This window comes from Furipterus horrens, unplaced genomic scaffold, assembly GCF_987537825.1.
Source record: "Furipterus horrens unplaced genomic scaffold, mFurHor1.1.pri manual_scaffold_6, whole genome shotgun sequence".
NCBI classification, from domain to species: Eukaryota; Metazoa; Chordata; class Mammalia; order Chiroptera; family Furipteridae; genus Furipterus; species Furipterus horrens.
Window position 1 is genome coordinate 102,015,663 of NW_028327176.1, and position 18,986 is coordinate 102,034,648.

Below are 18,986 nucleotides of genomic sequence, written 5' to 3' on the forward strand. Positions count from 1 at the left end.
TCTGTTAAATGAATAAATATGAAGTACTAATAGAATTAGCTTAATAATATTTGGAAAAATTACTCTTCTGGTATTTCCTTCCTGTGACTCCACCATCCCCTCTCATTAAAGCAGTAGCAAGAGTGTTCATTGCCTTGTGTAAAGCTTTTTAGAAGCTGAAATACCCAAAGAAGTAAAACATTCATTTCTCAGCTTCTGAGTTTCAAAACAGAAATTGGAAACCTACAAGAGAGAAAATAGTTGAGAGAAAAGAATTTTGAGTGGGATTAAAGATGACTTTGAGTATCTACAGCCAGGGACTTGAATGACTTGAGGCATTAAACTTACACAGACAATTCAAGGGATGCAAGTGGATACAGGAGCCAGTTTTCCCACTGCAGCCTGGGTAAAGAACCTGCAGTCCCAAGGTGAGGGGCTGCATCAGAGGAGCTGGTAACTGACCTTCAGAAGCTGTCCTGAAAGCGATTCCACTGAGCTGAGCATGGGGGACCAGGGATGGGGTTGGGTGAGTAATAGATCCCCAGTGCTTTGTCAATAGAACAGAAAACATATACCTCACTTTCCGGGGTCTTAAGCAAACTCCCAGCAGCCACCAGTTGGTTTGTAGCTGAAGGATGTGGAAGTAGCTAGAGTTGGTAATGAATGTAAAGAGGCTTAACAGTGGATACAAGAAGGATGCAAGGTGATCCATGACAACAGATATCTGAAACCTGAGGGAACCTTAAATATCTCTGCAATACCAGTTTCGATAAATAATAGACAGACCAGGAGACCCCGCCCGTTGGTGCCATGGAATTATAAAAATGTTCCTGAAACATAGTTGTAAGAAGAGCAGGAAAACCCTTGATTCAAATGAATTCATCCTGATTGTTTAAAATTGTCTGTTTTTACATGGTCAAATGCAGGCATAAATATGAAATTATACTGAATCATAGAAAGAGAGTGCTTTTTTCCCTTTTGGTTTCTTTAGGGTTTGGGGTTTTTGTTTTCTTTCTTACACACCTCTGCAATTTCTGTAGTCTGTGAAATTTCAGCCTGCTACAAAAGTCTAGCAAAACCACCTTCTTAAATAAATTAGAAGGAAGCTATAAAGTGGAGAAAGTGTTATAAATAAAACATCGATTTCTAAGTTGACAAGGCCAGACTGGCAAAATGCAGACCCAGGTAATAACCCACCTAAAAAATAATTAGAGTACACAGAAAAGGTAAATGATTTTGATCGCAGAATCCTGGGAGGTGGCCTTTAAGTAGTAAGCTTTTAAAACAGGCTGTTCTGAAGATCAGAAGCACCAAGCAAACAGGCAAATTGCCAGTCCTGAGATGCAGCTAAACAGAGGAAAATGACTATGAAATGGCCCAGCATGAGGCTGTTTCCACTTATTTTTATTCAGTATAGAAAATCAAGGTCAAAATTAAAGAGTAACTTAAAATAGTTTTAATTTAGTACAGAAGATGACACAATAGTTATGTTTATTTTTTTAATGTAAGTTTAATTTTGACTTAAAATTTTTTCACACATGTTAATAATTAGAAACATTTTATACTTAGGTCATTTTAATACAGCTTTTATATATGTAAATGAAATATAGAAATAATGGGTAATGTTATAATATAGACATATAAGTTAGTACTTATGTTAAAGATATACATAAAATAAAATCATACACATATATACAGCTACACTTTTCACTTAGTTTATCTGGTCTGGGTGAGCCTGGCTATTTAATCTGTGCAGTTCAGGACAAGGAGAATAATAATAAATCAAATAAATGGTGTGTGCTGAGCTTTACCTCATATAGATAATGAACTTCAAAAGCACTGACTAAACAAGTTGTTCACCCTCAAGAATGCACAAAGAAACAAGATTCTAGTGTATTATATTTGTAAAAGCTAGCTGTGAGTGGGTGAATTCAAGCAATTCAACAAACAGGAGAGAGAATAATGAGTAACAGACTCAGAGAAACAGAAGAAGGGCCCTCATGGGTATGAGGACCCAGATTCACTAAGCAAGATCATCAAAATGTCCCAAGGCCCATAACACTGTGGGGTGGCAAGAAGAGAGAGAACATCATATAACATCTCAGCAACTTGACTGGTATGTCAAACTACAGGGATGCAAGGTCAACTGAAACCCACAGACGAGTGTGACAGACATTATGTTGTTGCCCTGGGCTTCCAAAAACTATTATTGCTGTTGCATTCACCCAGTTCCTAGAACAGTGCTTGGCATACAATAGAATTTGGATTAAATGTAACCAACATTTAACTTGGATTAATTTATTTGGATTAAATTTCTTTACAAAAAAAAGAACACAAGAGCTCAAGGAAGAGCTGAAAATGAATAACAATTCATTATGCTACATATTATGGATATAGTTTTCCTACTTTATAGCCAATTATAAGATAGAAGTAGATTATGATTCCTGATTCTGTACTTTTGCCCACGAAGAACTGCTCTATATTTAGGTTATCAGTATAGATTTAGAGAATGAAAACTTCCCTCAACATCCTCCTATTCAGCATGTGGAGTTTAGGGAGGAAAAGTCAACCGGAACAAACTGACACTTGCCAGAGGGGAGTAAAGTAGATACAAAAGGTAAGGCGAAGAAAAGGTACAAACCTCCAGTTATAAAAATAATAATAATGAGCCCTGGTGTGTGTGACTCAGTTGGTTTGAGTGCTGTCTCATACACTGAAAGGTCACAGGTTCATTTCCCAGTCAGGGCACATACCTAAAGGTTGCCAGTTTGATCCCTGGTCAGGGCGTGTACGAGAGGCAACTAATCAAGGTTTCTATCTCACAGAAATGTTTCTCTCTCTCTCTCTCTTCCCTTCCTCTCTCTATCTCCCTCTCTTTCATGCTTTCTAAAATTAATAAGCATGTCCTCAGGTGAGGATGATGATGATGATGATGTCCTGGAGATATAATGTACAAGGGGAAATAGTCAATATTATCATAACTTTGTATGGTGACAGTTACAAGACTTATTGTAGTGATCTCATAAGGAATATAAATGTTGAATTGCTGTGTTGTACAACTGAAACTAATATAATATTGTGTTTCAACTATAATTTTTTTTAAAGAATCTCTAGCTTATATCATGCACAAGGGATCTTAGCACAACTTCAAAAAGTCAGGAATTTGGAGAGAGCAATATTACTAAGATAGAGGCCCTGACTTACTAGGTAGCCATCTGCAGTTGACAGAAAACTGGTAAATGAATTATACATCCCTGAGACCTTTGGTCCTTCACACAAGCTGTGATAACACCAGAAAGTGGGCTATCTGTCAACATGATTCATTGTGGTACCAGAAGGAATTACTAGAACTTCCATCTACATTTATTTTTATCTTTAAAAAGATGGAAAGTCAGGTGTGCTAATATTAAATACACAGTTTGTTATTACCTGTATGTCGTTTATATTGATGGTTGAGCTGAAAAGTATTTTCAACATAAGGGACAGACATGATAAAAGTACATAAAGACCACTGCCTTAGACTTTACCAGAATCCCTAGCAGTTATGAAAGGAAGGAGGAGTTATGGTTTATTTAACATACCTTTTGTACCAGAAGACAGAATGACATACTTATCTCACTAAATCTCCACCATAATCCAATGAGGTAGATAATACTACTTCTGTTATACAAGTGAAGAAATAGAGTCTTAAGGGTATTTAGCTCCATGTCACAAACCTGGCATTGTCAGGGATAAAATTAAAACCCTAGTTTATTTTCAAATTATCTATCTTTTTCCTTACATCACAACATCTAAATTGCTGCAAACTCTGAAACTAGCATTTACCAAGGGATCCAAGTCTGCAGAAATTGCTCCTGTGTTAAGTTTCCCATAAGCAAGCAGACATAGTAAGCTCTTACTCTGTAAATAAAGCAAGAGGGCAGAATATCCCTAATAATGCCCATCGAAGACCATACAAAGCAGTAAATATTGTGAGTTATTTTATAATTCGTAAAAGTTATTATTCTTAATACTAAAAGAATTTATAAGAACCAGTAATATTCTCTTCAATAGAGAGAATAAGTCTCTGGCAGATCCATTGTACAAATTTCATGCATGTGCATGAAAAAATTGTTGCATGTGCATGTATATGTATGTGTGTGCAAATGAGAGAGAGAGAGACAGAGACTGAGACAGAGAATAAACCACAAAGGCTTAGATAAAAAATAACAAAGTTCAGAAGTACATAAACAGTAGAGATTCTAAGTTCTCTAGTCTCCAACATTCCCTATCCTTTTTGCCCTTTGAAGTTTTAAATGATTAGAAAACAGCTCTGTAAATTATTACTGCATTTACCTTGGTCAGTTTCATTTCCAGCATGTGGCTGCCATGGATACGACTGTCAAAATGAGCTACTTCTTTGGAGGAGGACTTAACCTTGGCAATGATCTTCACGTAGGAGAACACAATCACAGCCGTTGGGAGTAAGAGGCAGAAGAAGAGGATGTTCAGGATGAAAATCTGACCCCCTACTGAGGCCTGGGCCAGCCACCAGTCCAGGGTGCACGAGGTTCCAAAGGGCTCGGGTACGTAGTCCCCGAGACCTACCAAGGGCATGGTGGTCCAGAAGGAAGCATAGGCCCAGATAACTGCCAGGCAGATGTAGGTGTGCTTTCTTTTCAGCCAAACCCCTGGAGGCAGAAGAAAAGCATTACCAAGATATAATCTGCCCTCCACCCAAATACCTCCACTCGATAAGTCAAATTCCACATCCAAGGAGTTATTTCTTTGGCTTCTGGGAGAAGTAGTCATAACTAAAGCCTGAGGGAGAGTGGAGGAAAAAGAGAAAAGTTCCAGAGCTGGGTCTTTTCCCAAATGAATAAAATTGGAAGTGATGTCGCAGGGAAGGTTTTTTCTCTAGGCATCTAGAAGTCTTGGGAGGGGGAAGTGACAAAAGATGGAGAAAGGGAACATTAAAAAAGGTAAGAGCGTGCTGAAGATAGTAGAGGATCTTGGGAAAGCATCCAGAGTAAACTCTGAGATCCTATCCAATTGAAGAGGCCCACTGGTAGGCCAAGCCCCAAAAGGCAAATAGCAGTGGACCACTCGAGGTAGAATGAAATCTCTAGGGAGGTGAGAAATGATAAGACATTGCTTGTGTCTTTAAAATGTGGACCCTTCTCCCTGAAACCTTTTGTGTCTCTCATTTATTTGTCTTTCTAAGTCAAGTGAAGGTTGGTGGGCCATGACCATGACTGTGTGGAGTGACTTTGAAGTGGCTGACTATGCTTGGTGAGAGCAGATTTTGAATCTTCAAATGTTAGTAACACAACAGCCATGCTCACACAGCCCTAGGGGAAGAGGGAGAGAATCTAGATAGATTGAATCATGTTCTGCAAAAGTAATTCTGTGAAAATATTTTCAGGAAAACTAAACAAAACAACAACAACAACAACAAAATGAGCTCCATTTTCAACCCTGGTGCCCTTTAACCAAAAGAGAATTCCAGAAGAAAAATAGTGCGGTCATCTGGAAGAGCTGTAAAGCACTAGTGATAATTTTCTCAAGTTCTTCACAACCACCAAAGACAGGTTGACCTCACCTAGTGCTGCAGCCTACATGAGGAATTATTTTCTTGCCATACCCTACTTATTACCTCGAACTAAAAGGGCCAGAAAAGTGACTCCTTACAGCTGTAGCAGGGAAGAGATATCAAAACATATGAAAAATAACCCAAACGACTTCTTCGATATAGACACAAGACCTGCTTCTGCTTCGTGCCATGTGAGGTTTCAGAAGTCAGCAGGGCCTACTTTTCAATTCTAGTATTTGACCTTCTTCATGTGACCTTTCTAAATGTTGGTGTTTTTGTGAGTTAAATGGAGGAAGTAAAACTCTATTACTTACAGGTTCTGATAGAGTTAAATAAAATAATGCAAAGCCTGTTTTACAAGCTATGAAGAACTACATCAACATATACTTTTATTCCTTGGTTTGTCTCATTTAGTGCTAACAAGAAATATGACAGAAGTTTATATTCTCTATTTTCTCTATTTTTCAAATACATGGCATTTTATATTATAAAATGCAAAATTTTTTTATCCCAACCAGATAGGGATAACAAAGCTCTTGGTTATCCATTATAATAGATAAAACATTGTCACGGATAATCACATATATTCGGGGGAATGTGCATCGGTATACTTACAAGCGTCTATGGTTAGAGTTACTTGGTGAGGTGTTTTATACTTACATTCGGGTATGGTGAAAGGCTGTCAAGTACAGGAGGGAGTAGATTAGTAGGTTGGTTCTGTGTTGCTCCAGAAGTCAGAACTAGGACCAATGGGTGGAGATTACTGGGAGGCAGTTTTGTCTCAATATAAGGAATAACATTGTAACAATGACAGCAGACCAATCAGAGAATGGGCTGCCTTGTGCAGTAGTAAGCTCCCCGTCACTGGTCACAAGAAGAGGCCAAACGGCTGTCTGTCAGGGATGCCTTCGAACAGCTTATCACATTACATGGGAGAAGGGTCTACATATCCTCAAGTGATCTTCTAATTCCAACATTCTAAGACACTGTGTGGAGGATCTAATAGTGTGTCAGATCAAATGATGAAACCATTCTATTGAAGTGTGATCTCAGAAGCAGCTGGAAAATATATATAGTTCCCATATGATGTTATGCCCTGCGATCATTCTAGGGATGGAGAGCATCATCTCTTCAACTGAAACAAAGCCTAAGTTTAAGAAAATATTTATAAAGCAGAGATATGATGATTTCGTATCCTTCAAATATCCCAGGACGTTTAACTTTTTGCCTTCTTGTTTATAAAAAATGTATATATATTGTATTGTGTGTTCACACACCAAAGCAGGTTTCCTCCCATCACTGACATGATCAAAAACAATTTTATGGAAAGAATTTGACTCTGAAGTTATTTGGAATGTGTACAATTGTTTATTTTTTATTTTATTGAAAAGTTTGATCCACACTATTTCTACTGGAAGTTTTAAACTGTTTAGAAAAGAAGATGCAAAGTTGAAAAAAAATAGTGTTGGATAGTGCAAATGATGCATCATGACCCTTCCCTTTCCTGTGCATGGTTTCCCTGGAGTTTGGGGCTGTAAACTTTTAAAATATAAAGGAAAGTTCCACCACATTGAGAGTGTTAAGTTGACTTTATTTTTCTGACCTAAGGTTCCACGCCATCCTCTGTCCTCATGGTCACAGTCATTCTGATTGACAAATTGATAGACAAAACAGCTTTAGCCAGAGAGAAGCCAAAGGGAACTAATATTACAACCTGGTTGCCCTTGGTCCTCGATATTAAACTTAAGGACCCAAATGTGTCTCTTATGGGTTCAATAAATTCCCATAATCCCAAGTAAAAGTAACAAAAAATTATTTTAACATGTACAATAATTTAAGCCCTAAAGAAAAAAGTCTCTAGCCCCCGAAAACTTGTTTATCTCTGGCTCATCCCTCATTAGTTTTCTTAGTCATTCATCTTTCTACCTACCTACGAATACCACAAAAGGAATGTTGCATGACATCTCTGTATGTGTGTCCTTTTCTGAAGACACAATTGCATGGCTCTCTAACTTAGAGGTAGACCATTGGAGTTCCTCATCTCTGAAATCACAGGGAGCCTAAGTGCTAAGGAGGATCACAAACCTCTTTTCATATAATTACACTTACTATGTGGGAACCAGCTAAACATCCTGGACCTAACGTCCTTCCTATGCATTTTATTTCCTTTGTTTGCATAGCAAGTGATGGTAGAAGCTTACACAGTTTATACAAGGAAATGATACTTTTAAAAGTAAACATGAGATGTTCCTATAAAAGTAGTTTTAAAAGAAATCTACACTGACACAGGTTCAAACTTTTAAATGCGTGTTAGAATAAACTAGGTTATAAATATAAATACTATTGAGTATTAAGAAGATATTCATTATTTTTGTTTATTACCTATGGTAAAATATGGACAGCTCTGACAAGCTACCTAGCTTTGACTATCAGGTAATGAGAAACTTTCCTACTTACCATAAGATAAATAGCAGATTTTCAGGTATCGATCCACGCTGACAGCAGTCATGGTGATAAGACTTCCACAGCCAAAGAAAAATCCAGCCCATCCATACCAGCGGCAGCCAATCCAGCCAAACACCCAGCGGTGACAGAAGCAAGAGATGATCGTGAATGGTTTACCTACAACTAGAGCGCCACACAAGTCGTCAAGGGAAGTCCCCTCCAGTTCACATTTACCCACCTACTTCAACTCACTGTTGAGTTACATCCTATTCCAACAACACAGAGCTATTTTACTAAACGTTAGATTCACTTTATCTAAAATAAGACCCAGTTTTCTTGAATGTAAATTATTTATTTCTTTGGCTTCCATTGTTTTTTTGTTGTTTGCTTTCTGGAAAATATTCTTCTACAGGTGGTCCCCAACTTATGATGGTTCAACTTAACAATTTTTTGACTTTACCGTGGAGTGAAAGTGATATGTATAATAAATTACATGAGCTTGTTAACCCTTTTAATATAAAGTAGGCTTTTTTGTTAAATGGTTTTGCCCACCTGTAGGCTAACTGTAAGTGTTCTGAGCATGTTAAAGGTAGGTTAGATTGGTTAAGCTATGACGTTCGGTAGGTTAGTGTATTAAATGCATTTTTGACTCATGATATTTTCAGCATGGGATGGGTTTATGGGGATGTAATGCTATCATATGTGGAGGAGCATTTGTACTTTACTTTATATCCTACATTCCCTCCTCTCAGTCAGTCCTTGTATTCAACCTTCACCCTCCTTGTGGGAATACGCTCAGAGCTTTTCAAAGTCACTATCTGATATATCTATCAAAAGAATGTTCTTTAACCTTATGGCATGAGAAAAACCAAGTAACCAATATTCACAGCCTACAGGTGCTGTCTTTCTCCAGCCCTCCCAGGTGTGCCCCTTCTTTGGTATACAAAGGTATACAGAAGTTCCTGCTAGTGTAGTCAGTTAACACTTATTTCTTGAGTGTCTTCTGTAAGTTGGACACACATCTCCTTTAGTTGTCTAGACAGCTGGACACACTCCATCTTGCTAGACTGTGCACCCTCATAGTACAGATTTCTAATCCAATGGAGTCTAACCCCATTTTCAAGGAGGACACTGAGGGTAAAAGTATAGTTCATATTCAGCAAGTAATTATTCAATTCCTCTTATATAACAAACACAGAGCAGGGTGCTAGAGAACAAAATAGAGATTAAGATTCACAAATTCATTTTTTAAATAGAGAGAGCAGAAAAATGAAAGAACTAATTTGTATTGAAAAAATACCATGTGATGGAATGATAGGTAGTGATTAGCACTATGAAGAAAAATAAAGCAGAGGAAGGGAATAGATGGAAGTTGTTATTTTACATAAGGGAATCCAGGAAGAATGTGACATTAGGGCAGATGCCTAAATCAGCAGAAAAGAGTTCAAGCAAATATCTAGAGGGAAATATTCTAGGCAGAGGAAAGAGCAAATTCAAAGCTTGAGCTAAATGTCTGCTGGATGGTTGCTAAAGGCAGAAAAAGAGACGTGAAAGCCACCTGGATGGAGTGAATTTGGTGTCTGTCATGCCTGGGGCCCATTAGCAAAGGCTATTTTAAGATTCCTTCTGGAGCAGAGCTTTTGATGAACCTTTGCAATGTCATGTAGAATGTCTCTCCCTTCTTCGCTTAGTAGAATGGTAATGAACCTGGCTGTTCTGAACCACTGAAGGTATTCTTTTGCTATGTTTTCTTTTGTATTGTTTTGATTAATTTTAAATATCAACATCCAGGATTCCAATTCCTAGAGAGTCTGATTTAATTTATCTAGAGTAAGCCCAGGCATCAATATACTTGTGTTGTCTTTGTTTTTAGTTCCCTAGGTGATTCTAATACATATGCACAATTGCAAGCCATTGGTTCTTAAACCAGAAATATTAGTTGTGCTTGTTCAAGGTGCTTATAGTGAAATATAGTTGATCAAGAAAAAAATAATACAGACACAAAATGTTTAAGGTTTATTGGAAGGGGAAAGTGAATTGGTGATACACTCAGAAGTTGAAAAAAATAGTCTGAGTTAATCAGAGAAAGCTATCACATGAAAGAAAATGTTTTCTAGTGAATTACTCTGAAGATACATGCAAACTAATGAGGTGGTTTGTGCAATTCTAGAGCAGATTTGTTTAGTTGAAAGCATTTTCAATGTATCCAACCAATTAAGGACATTTTTATTCAAGTCTAGCCTAACTCAGCTTTAAGCATCGGTCGGGTGTGTCCAATGTGGTTGAGATAGCAGGTTTCATTCTTTTTATCTTCACTACCAGAAAACAGTCCGGTTAGCTGGGTGAGTGCACCAGGAAAACTATCATTTGTGTTGCGACACCACCATCATGTGGCAATACCAAGAATGGCAGCCCTTTTACAGCCTTGAAAATTCCCTAGGTTTCTTGATTTTCACAGAAAGGGGCCTGACCTGTCACGCTCCTCTTAATGGTGTGTGTATTTCCCACAAGAGTTCATGCTATTTAAGTCTGTCCATACTGAGTAAAGTCCCTCCAAATCACCTCCACCATCCAAACTCTCAGTAAGAGTACAACACATCACTGCTGTGTCATAAATAGTGACTCAGTAGGGAGAGGCTTATGACGGCACCTTGTTTTTAGAGACTGGCAGTGGCAGGAAAATTCCTTTGTGAAGAGAGACATGATAATCAGAAAATATTTTTAAAGGGGATGCTTTAGATGTGAAACTGTTAAAAGGTTTCCAGCAGAAAGAAGAGGGGATGTGTGTTGTTCAAACTCAATTTCCCCAACTCTAGTAACTTAAGACCAAATGTTAAACAGCAGGATGGCTCCAAAGGCACACATGAATGCCTTTGGAATTTTATAGATGAAAGCAACAGGAGGTGACTTACCCAAAGCCCTTCCTATTTGTAAAAATGAATTACACTTGAAGAGAAATTTTATTCCAACCTCTACTTGATGGGTTACCGGAGGCCAAAGAAGCAGTTTTCAATTTTGGCTTCACATTCAACTTACCTGGAAATTCTAATTTTAAATATCCTCATATCCAGGGAACATTCTCAAGCAATTAAGTGAAAATTGCTGGATATGAAACCCAACCATGAGTTGCTGGTTTGTTTGTTTTAAGTTCTCCAAGTGACTTTTTTTGTGCAGCAAAGTTTGAGAACCAAAGGACTAGAAGCTCGCTACACCTGTGGTCAGTCCCTAAGCCACACTTCTGTGTATTATTAACAAGGAGGCTCCTCCCTCTTCCTGTGCTTCCTTCTCAGACTGTCCTCACTCACATTTACCTATCAGACCCTACCCCTTTGATGCTTATTTTAACAAATTTCTTTACGGGGGAAAAAAGGGGAATAATGGAGCTCAAAGCAGATACCTAGAGCCTCCCTGTAACTTTCTGTTTTTTTTGAATTATGAAGTCCCACTATATTTGGAGGTGTCTAAGGTATCTTGTATTATTCCAAATAGTATCCTCAGCATCATCCATGCCTGGCACATAGAAAGGATTCAATAAAGGTTAAAGAAATGATCAGAGAACACTTTGTGGCCTTACCACAAACTGTAAATGACTTGTGAAGGGGGTGATGGTAGGGGGTGAGGTCTGAGTCAGCAAGAACTTCAGAACCGGGCATAATTCAAACTCCCAAGGAAGAAACAGTATGATTTTGTTACCTGAAATCCCCAGATCACAGATTGCCAAATTGATAGTCATAATTTCTGCAGGTCTCAGCTTCTTCTTCCGTTTAGAAGACATATAAAGGACATACCCATTTCCAGCTGTGGACAGAATCCCTACAAAGAAAAAATATAAATTCCTATCATTAAAACTATGATTTAGAGTTCACTTGAACATGAAACACTTCTCAATCTCAAAAATAGACACCATAGATTTAGAGGGTAGTGAGAGGACTACCTAAAAATCTAAATTAAGAAAATGAAATAAAAAGCATGAGTTGTGAGGTAAGGTGAGGGATGGGTTTCCTCCAAAGAGTTAGAAAACAGGGATTATAAAACTGAACTTACCCAGAAAAAGGAGCCACTAACTGCCCAGTGAAGCTAGGAGGGTGTGGGCATCCTGATAGTCAGTTCTTGCACCGGTGCCCCAGGTGAAGTATTTCCTCTGGCACTATTATGGAGTATTGGCCTTATAGAACTCCCTCCTTCTGATAAGAAGGCTTAACTCCTTGGTTCTTGATACATTATGAAGATGAAGTGACCCAAACCGCACTAGGTGCTTTTATTATCACTGTGACTCCTGAGATATTCAGGAGAGGCAGAGGCCAGGGTAAAGCTGGCATAGATAGCCCTGGCAAGGAAAGGGTCCATTCCTGGAGACACATCCAGGACTATTGCCTCCTGAAGACACATGGACACTGGGTGTCTGCAGCTGCTACTGGACTAGATATTAAGGGGCAGTGGGTGACAGTCGGTCATATGGGCTCTCCCCCTCCCACCAAAGGGAGAGAAAGTGACCCTCAACCCACCACCTACCAAGAATGGTATATATGTTTTCCCACTTTTCTATATCCTTTCATTAATGACTCGTTGGTTTTGGTATTACAGTGAAACTGTTCAAAAGTTCTTATAAACCCAGTTTAAATCCAAAAAGACCCAATCCCTACTGACTTTATTTAAGAAAAGAATACACCTACTTCCATAGCTTAACATGTAGAGTAGATTTCTTCAGGAATTCTTGCTTCATAGTGTAGCTGTGTATAAATGAGAATCTGGTACAGCTGCCTTTAGTAGTAAGGAATAAGGAGAGTATTAACAGGAGAAACCCAGAGTTTTCTATTTTAATTTCTACTTCTCCACTACAATTCATCTAGGGGGCAAGGAAAGAAATGTGTGTTTCAGCTGGTGGTATGAAACCACCATGAAACTGTACTGTGCTCTCAGGAATATCTGAATCTCTGGAGTAGTTAGTGCTGCCTCATGGTCCCTTAAAGTCTCTTTAGCTATCTTAGGACAGAAGAGGAAAAAAATAGAAGTGATTATGGAGTTCTAGAGAAAACCAACTGAAGTGAAACCTGTATCTCATTAAAGGGAACCAGCTCTCAAAGCTCACTGGGAAATTGAAATGCAAAAGCACGGCTTGAAAAATTATAAACAGATTCCACCTACATGATATACAGGAAGACTGAAATAAGTATGCATATGTATTTGATACATAAAGCTCATTTAAACACCCTTTGTCTTTGTGTATTTCTTTTGAGAATATTGATTTTCTTTTCTTAAATTTTCTTTACTAACACATTCATAAGGCTTCACCCAGTGCCCAAAGCATTATCCATAAATAATCAACTCTCTACAAGCTGCATGTAGATTATTCTCACAGGAAATCTGAGCTTAGTGGGGATGTGGGTATCAAGAGAATGTAAACTTATTTTTTAAGGATAGCTAAAAGAAAACAAAATTAAGAAGGTAAAGACTAGAAGGGGGCATTTTTAGATGATCAAAATCATGACTCTTTCTATGAATGCAAAAATATAAACTCTCATATACACACTGTCAATACACTAACTATTTATAGTAAAAGAGTAGAGGGTAGAAAGGGGTCTCTAGTTTATTTCTTCTCCATTCCAGTTTTATCTTTTCATTTTCCAGTTTTCCCTAAGAGTTCTAGTGTTTAACAAGGCTCACCAAGAATGTCAGCTCACTCTGGTTCCTTAAAAGGAATCTGGGCACCTCCCTTAAACCTACCCTAGGAGGGGATGAAAACCAGACACATGCAGGACCAAGGCCATGGGTCTAGGATGAGTGCACGCCCCTCCACCCGGCCCTCACTTGACTGAATGATTGTTCTGGAACATGTTTGTGGCTCCACCCCCAGGTCTCTAAGTCACTTCATGATCCATTCTTGGACTTCTTCTACCTCCAGCATCATGTGCATCAAGTGAGAAATTCTTCAGATTCCCCCCCCACCATCCTCCTGGCCTCTCTTCCCTCAATCCCTCAAGTCAGGGTTGGGAATAGACAGCTCTCCCTCCTTATTTTGTGTTGCCTGGGGAAATTTATCAAGTTAAAGATACTACTTTTTATTTAAGCCCTTGCAATTGATTGGGACAAATTCAGTTTATACAATGTCTATTTTTCTGTCTTTTCTGATCATTGAAAGTACTTATGCTTAATGAAAATGCAATGTAGGTTTTACTGCCAGGTAGACCCCGTTTGTTCATCTTATTCACCACTGTTTTCCCTGTAACTTAAATAGCAGTTAAAAGTACCTTAAACATTCATTACCTATTGGTATGTGAAAGGATGTGGGGATCCATTTATAAAATGTAGAATTTAAATCGGTTTCATACTAACTTATAATGCCAAGGACCCAGGGAGTCCCTTTGCAGCAGAATTTCTGATTAATCTTGATTTCTTTTGTCTCAAGCACTGACCATAGAGGGTCTCTAGACTAGTGAGTTTTGCTAATTTGGGGAGTTTAAATAAAATTTTTACCCAGTAAACAATATACAGAGAGAGGGAATCAGTGAGAGGGAGAGTAAGAGGGAGGGAGAAGGGAGAGACGGAGGGATGGATGGATGGAGGGAAGGAGGGAGAGTTAAAGAGAAAGAGACAGAGAGACAGAGAGAGAGAAGGCTTGACCCAACATCTGAAAAGATTAAAGGCAGACACACCTAAAGACATAACCCACCTGTATACACTGGATACCCAAATTTGAAGCAGCAGTTTTAAATTTCAGGAAGGTCTTATGGTTGAATTCTAAGTGCCTAGACTAGTGTCTTCCAATAGAAATACAATATAAACCAGAACTATCAGCCACATATGTATTTAATTTTTTTTCTGGTAGCTAAATTAAACAAAGTAAAAATATTACTGAATTAACTTTAATATTTATTTAACCTAATATATCCAAAATGTTATGGGTGGACACGCAGTCATTTTAAAAATTATTAATGAACTATTTTACATTATTTTTCTACTGCTAAATCTTCAGTATCTGATGTGGACTTACATTATAGTCCATCTCAATTTGGAAAAGTCACTATTTAGGTGCTCAGGGCCCACATGTGGTCACTGCATTGGATAACATAGTCTGGAAGCCAATATGGATTATGAACAAAAGCCTTGATGCTGGGCTAACTTCCATTTATTAACAATACATTTTTTCAACTTTCACCAAAGTTGCTTAATGATGTTATCATGGTGCAACTTGACTTAGGTGAAGTAAACTCAGTGTGTCCATCGTCACTACAGCACTGGGCCCGAGTTCCTCCATGGTGAACAGAGGAGGCTGAACTAGGTGATTGCTAAGGTCCATTCTAAGCCTATAATATTTTGATTATATCAAAGCACTATTTAACAAGCAAAAGCACTCTATTTAAATAAGAGCTCATTATCATTTATTTTGTTATTCTTACTACCACAGTGATGAAAATAAAATGTAGTCTCAAGATGTTATTTTGCTGTCAAATTCTTTGGATTATCAAGGTAGTATCTATCCCTAATAATAAAGATAATGAAGAGTCCACCCCATCTTCTGCCTTCCTCTCTCTTTTCACCTCCACTCAAAATATCCACCTAAATGTTGGCAACTTTGTACAAAATCAACATATCAGCCCATGACATTTCTAGATGCAGCTTTTCTGCAGAAAAATTAAGGAAGCTTACCGATTATGGTTAAGTAAAAGCCAGCCACCAAATCCGCTTCCCAGGAAAGTTTGGAAGCAAAGGGATCCCCATTTCGAAGGTAGTGTGGCAGGTCCTCATCCTGGGGCAGAGCCGTGTGGTTTAGTGCCATACTGCTCTCAAGGGACCAAGAGTCTGAAAAGCAAATTGGCAGAGATCTCAACAAACCTAGGTGAGCCAACATGAATCATCTCATAACCATGCCACCTGTTATAAATGAAAACAAGTTCCCAGCCATGTTTGGCTGTCTAATTAATAACTGGGGAACACTTTAACATTTTTCTTTGATGATCCAAATATGTCAGTATTTAATTATTCAGTGTGAAAGTTATCCAAGCCTACATTATTTAGTTTCTTCATCATGCTACCCTCTTTGGGCTACTTCAGTCCTCTTCTGGGTGAAGTGACTATAAAGTTGGAGGCCAAATCTGATCCATTTTACTGCTTCTTAGCAGTTTTTGTAAAAGATAGACACATAGTTAGATCACTCCACCAATATTTTAAGTATATAATTAATATACAAAATACTTTAAAATTTTCCAGATTATAGTTTTTTAATCCTCACCCAAAAATGTTTATTGATTTTAGAGGGAGAGGAAAAGGAAGAGAGAGAGAGAAACATTGATGTGAGAGAGAAACACTGATTGGTTGCCTCCAGTATGTGCCCTGACCAGGGGTTGAACCCACATTGTAGGTTTGTGCCTTGACCAGAAATTGAACCTTTACCTTTTGGTTTACAGGGCGACGTTCCAACCCACTGAGTCACCCAGCCAGGGCCCAGATTATAGTTCTTTTTTTTTTTTTTTTAATTATACAAATTGTCGAGGACAAAAATTCTATCAGGTTTAGAAAAGAAATAGTGTTGGTTATTAGGGTATTAAGTACAAAGGGTCACAGAAACTTCAGGAAATGAAATTAAAAGCTGGGTTTTCAAGGGGCCGTTTAGAAAAGAATTCATCTTTGTTGAACTCACAATTTATCCGCAGGAAGATTTGGGTTCCAAGCTTCCCAAAGCAGAAGGCAACTTTATTATTTCCCACCACCACCCCTCAAATCTACTCTCTATAAGTGCTCATTCTGGGTAAAATCATGAGCAATGAGGAATTCCTAAAACACACAAGCCTTTAATTTTTGAAAGTTTACAAAAAGTCTTTGATGGGTTCTGTGCAAACATAAGTCACACAATACCCCAAACAGTGAAAACCAGGGTGCTGTGTCATACCTAAGAGAACGCATACTGCCGATATCATGACTTCCTTTGGAATGATTGTTATTGTTTGGAAAGGGGAAGAAATGCTGTTAATATGAATGTTACAAGCTGTTTTGAACGTGCTTATTTCAAAACGAACCACTAGATGTCACTGCTCAGCCCTCTAGGAAGCCAAGTGGAGCGCAGCCTATCTCCAGGGCAAGTGGAACTGTTGTATAGCCCACAAATGGTGACAGGCTGATCAACAGATGCCAATAAACTTCTCCAAAAGACACAGATTTGACCCCTTGCTAACTGCCAATGTACAGCTGAACTACGACTTCTTACCTCACTCCTGACCCTATTGGTGCCAAGCTGGCCGAAGCTCCTGTCTACTTCCACACGTAGCTTGAGGACAGTCATTTCGGTCAAGGTCATTCAAAATCATCCTCCCAGGAGCTATAGGAACTGAAGCTTCCAGGAGAAAACACTGGCTGCCAATCCCACCACATCTTTACACCTGCCCCAAATCCAAGTTTCTCTTCAGGACTCCTCATTCCCCTTGAATCGACCCTTCTTCTCATAAACTCTCTCCTCCCCACAGATCCCTGCTGCCCACTGACTGGATCATAAAATGAGGGTTTGAGTGCAGCTGTGACACCCACCCTCTAATGTGGAGCAGATTATTTCAACTATCTGGACCATAAGCATTTTGTGTGTAAAATAGTCATTAATATTTTTACTCACCACTCATGCTTGTGGTAAGAACAATAGGATATTGGATTTGAGAGTATATTGTAAAAGGGGAGTCCTGTCTGGTTATTACGTGCTGGGACATTTGCTTTTCCCTAACTTGCTCATCCATAAAGACATAGCAATTGTATGACAGATTTCCTTAAGGTCCTATGCTAAATAATTGTGTAACAATTGAAATATTTATTGAGCACTTACTATTAATCCAATGCTATGAGATGGGATAAGAGATATATATCATGCTACCTAGATTTAAGGAGTATAATTTTCATTTTGGACAGAAACAAGATTCAACTAGTGATCAGAAAATAACAACACAAGAAAGAATGTAAAACAAACAAAAAAAATACTGCTTTTGTTGGCTTTAGACAATACTTTTTAAAGCAAGAAAATAATTGTGTTATATACATAACATGAATATTTATGATCTTAGAAATTAAGTTGATTGTAGGTGTATGCACTTGTCTTGATATCAAAAAATTCTTTCTGTGTCTGGAGGTCCCCAAGGAATTCCAGAGTAAGACTCAATATCTGGGTATTGATAGTGATGCTATAAAATTTCAGCTGAGCTTTGAGGGCCTTTAATAGGCAGTGAGAACTGTGGAGGGTGTTTTTAGTGGGGGAATAACATGAATAAACACTTGGAGGCAAAAATGAACATAAGGCATGGAAGGCATGGAAGAAGACTGGTTTTACTGGAATAGAGTCCCTACAGGGAGGCATGATAGCTGCCTTGGTAAAATCGGATTCTGCTCTCTGGGGTTTAGAATATCTGGCATGATTTGCTTTTGATGTATCATATATGGGCTTATTTTTTTTCTGGAATTACTGATCAAAATGTGTGCTAAAAAAGTAGCTTGGCAATAAAATACTTGAGGGTATGCGTTCTCAATTCTTTTCCAAATCACAACTTGAGTAGTTTCCCCAGGTTGGGTGAGAGAATCAGTAAAGAACCCTAAATTAAAAAAAGGCACTTGGGAATTCTTCACTTTTCCCCACACACTAAAGGTTCATTTTCATCTTCACACTTTACAAGTGGTGTTCCTCTACATGTAGGGTCTGTTCCCTTCTTCCTAGTCCGTTCAAATTCTACCTGAACTTCAGGCCCTGGCCCAAAGTCCATATCTTCCAGAAGATAACTCTGGCTCCTTAAATAATTACTCTCTCTTCCCTACAATGCTCTGAGGGGTACTTAATCAGGCTTAGTTTACTTAATTCTTCCTTTTGTTTACCTATACACACACGGAATAACTTTAAGTCCTAAAGTAAAAGGGAGGAGATACCATTGCGCAGAGAAGGAGCAGTGGCTCTGGGTTATATCATTACTTGTGGTGTTGGTGTTTCATTGTCTGTCTGGGATTAAAGTAGGATGTAGCAATGTGA

At 38.4% G+C, this 18,986-nt stretch overlaps 1 protein-coding gene across 1 annotated transcript in view; it reads right to left on the reverse strand.

Moving 5' to 3' along the window:
• Positions 1-15,773, reverse strand: part of OPN5 (opsin 5) — a 31,932-nt gene extending 16,159 nt beyond the window's left edge. The window contains exons 1-4 of the mRNA XM_090280466.1: positions 15,644-15,773; positions 11,690-11,809; positions 8,009-8,179; positions 4,315-4,649 (exon numbers count right to left, since the gene is read on the reverse strand). Of these exons, the coding sequence (XP_090136592.1) occupies positions 4,315-4,649; positions 8,009-8,179; positions 11,690-11,809; positions 15,644-15,773 (756 nt within the window). The remainder of the gene's footprint in view (positions 1-4,314; positions 4,650-8,008; positions 8,180-11,689; positions 11,810-15,643) is intronic.
• Positions 15,774-18,986: the final 3,213 nt, after the last annotated feature.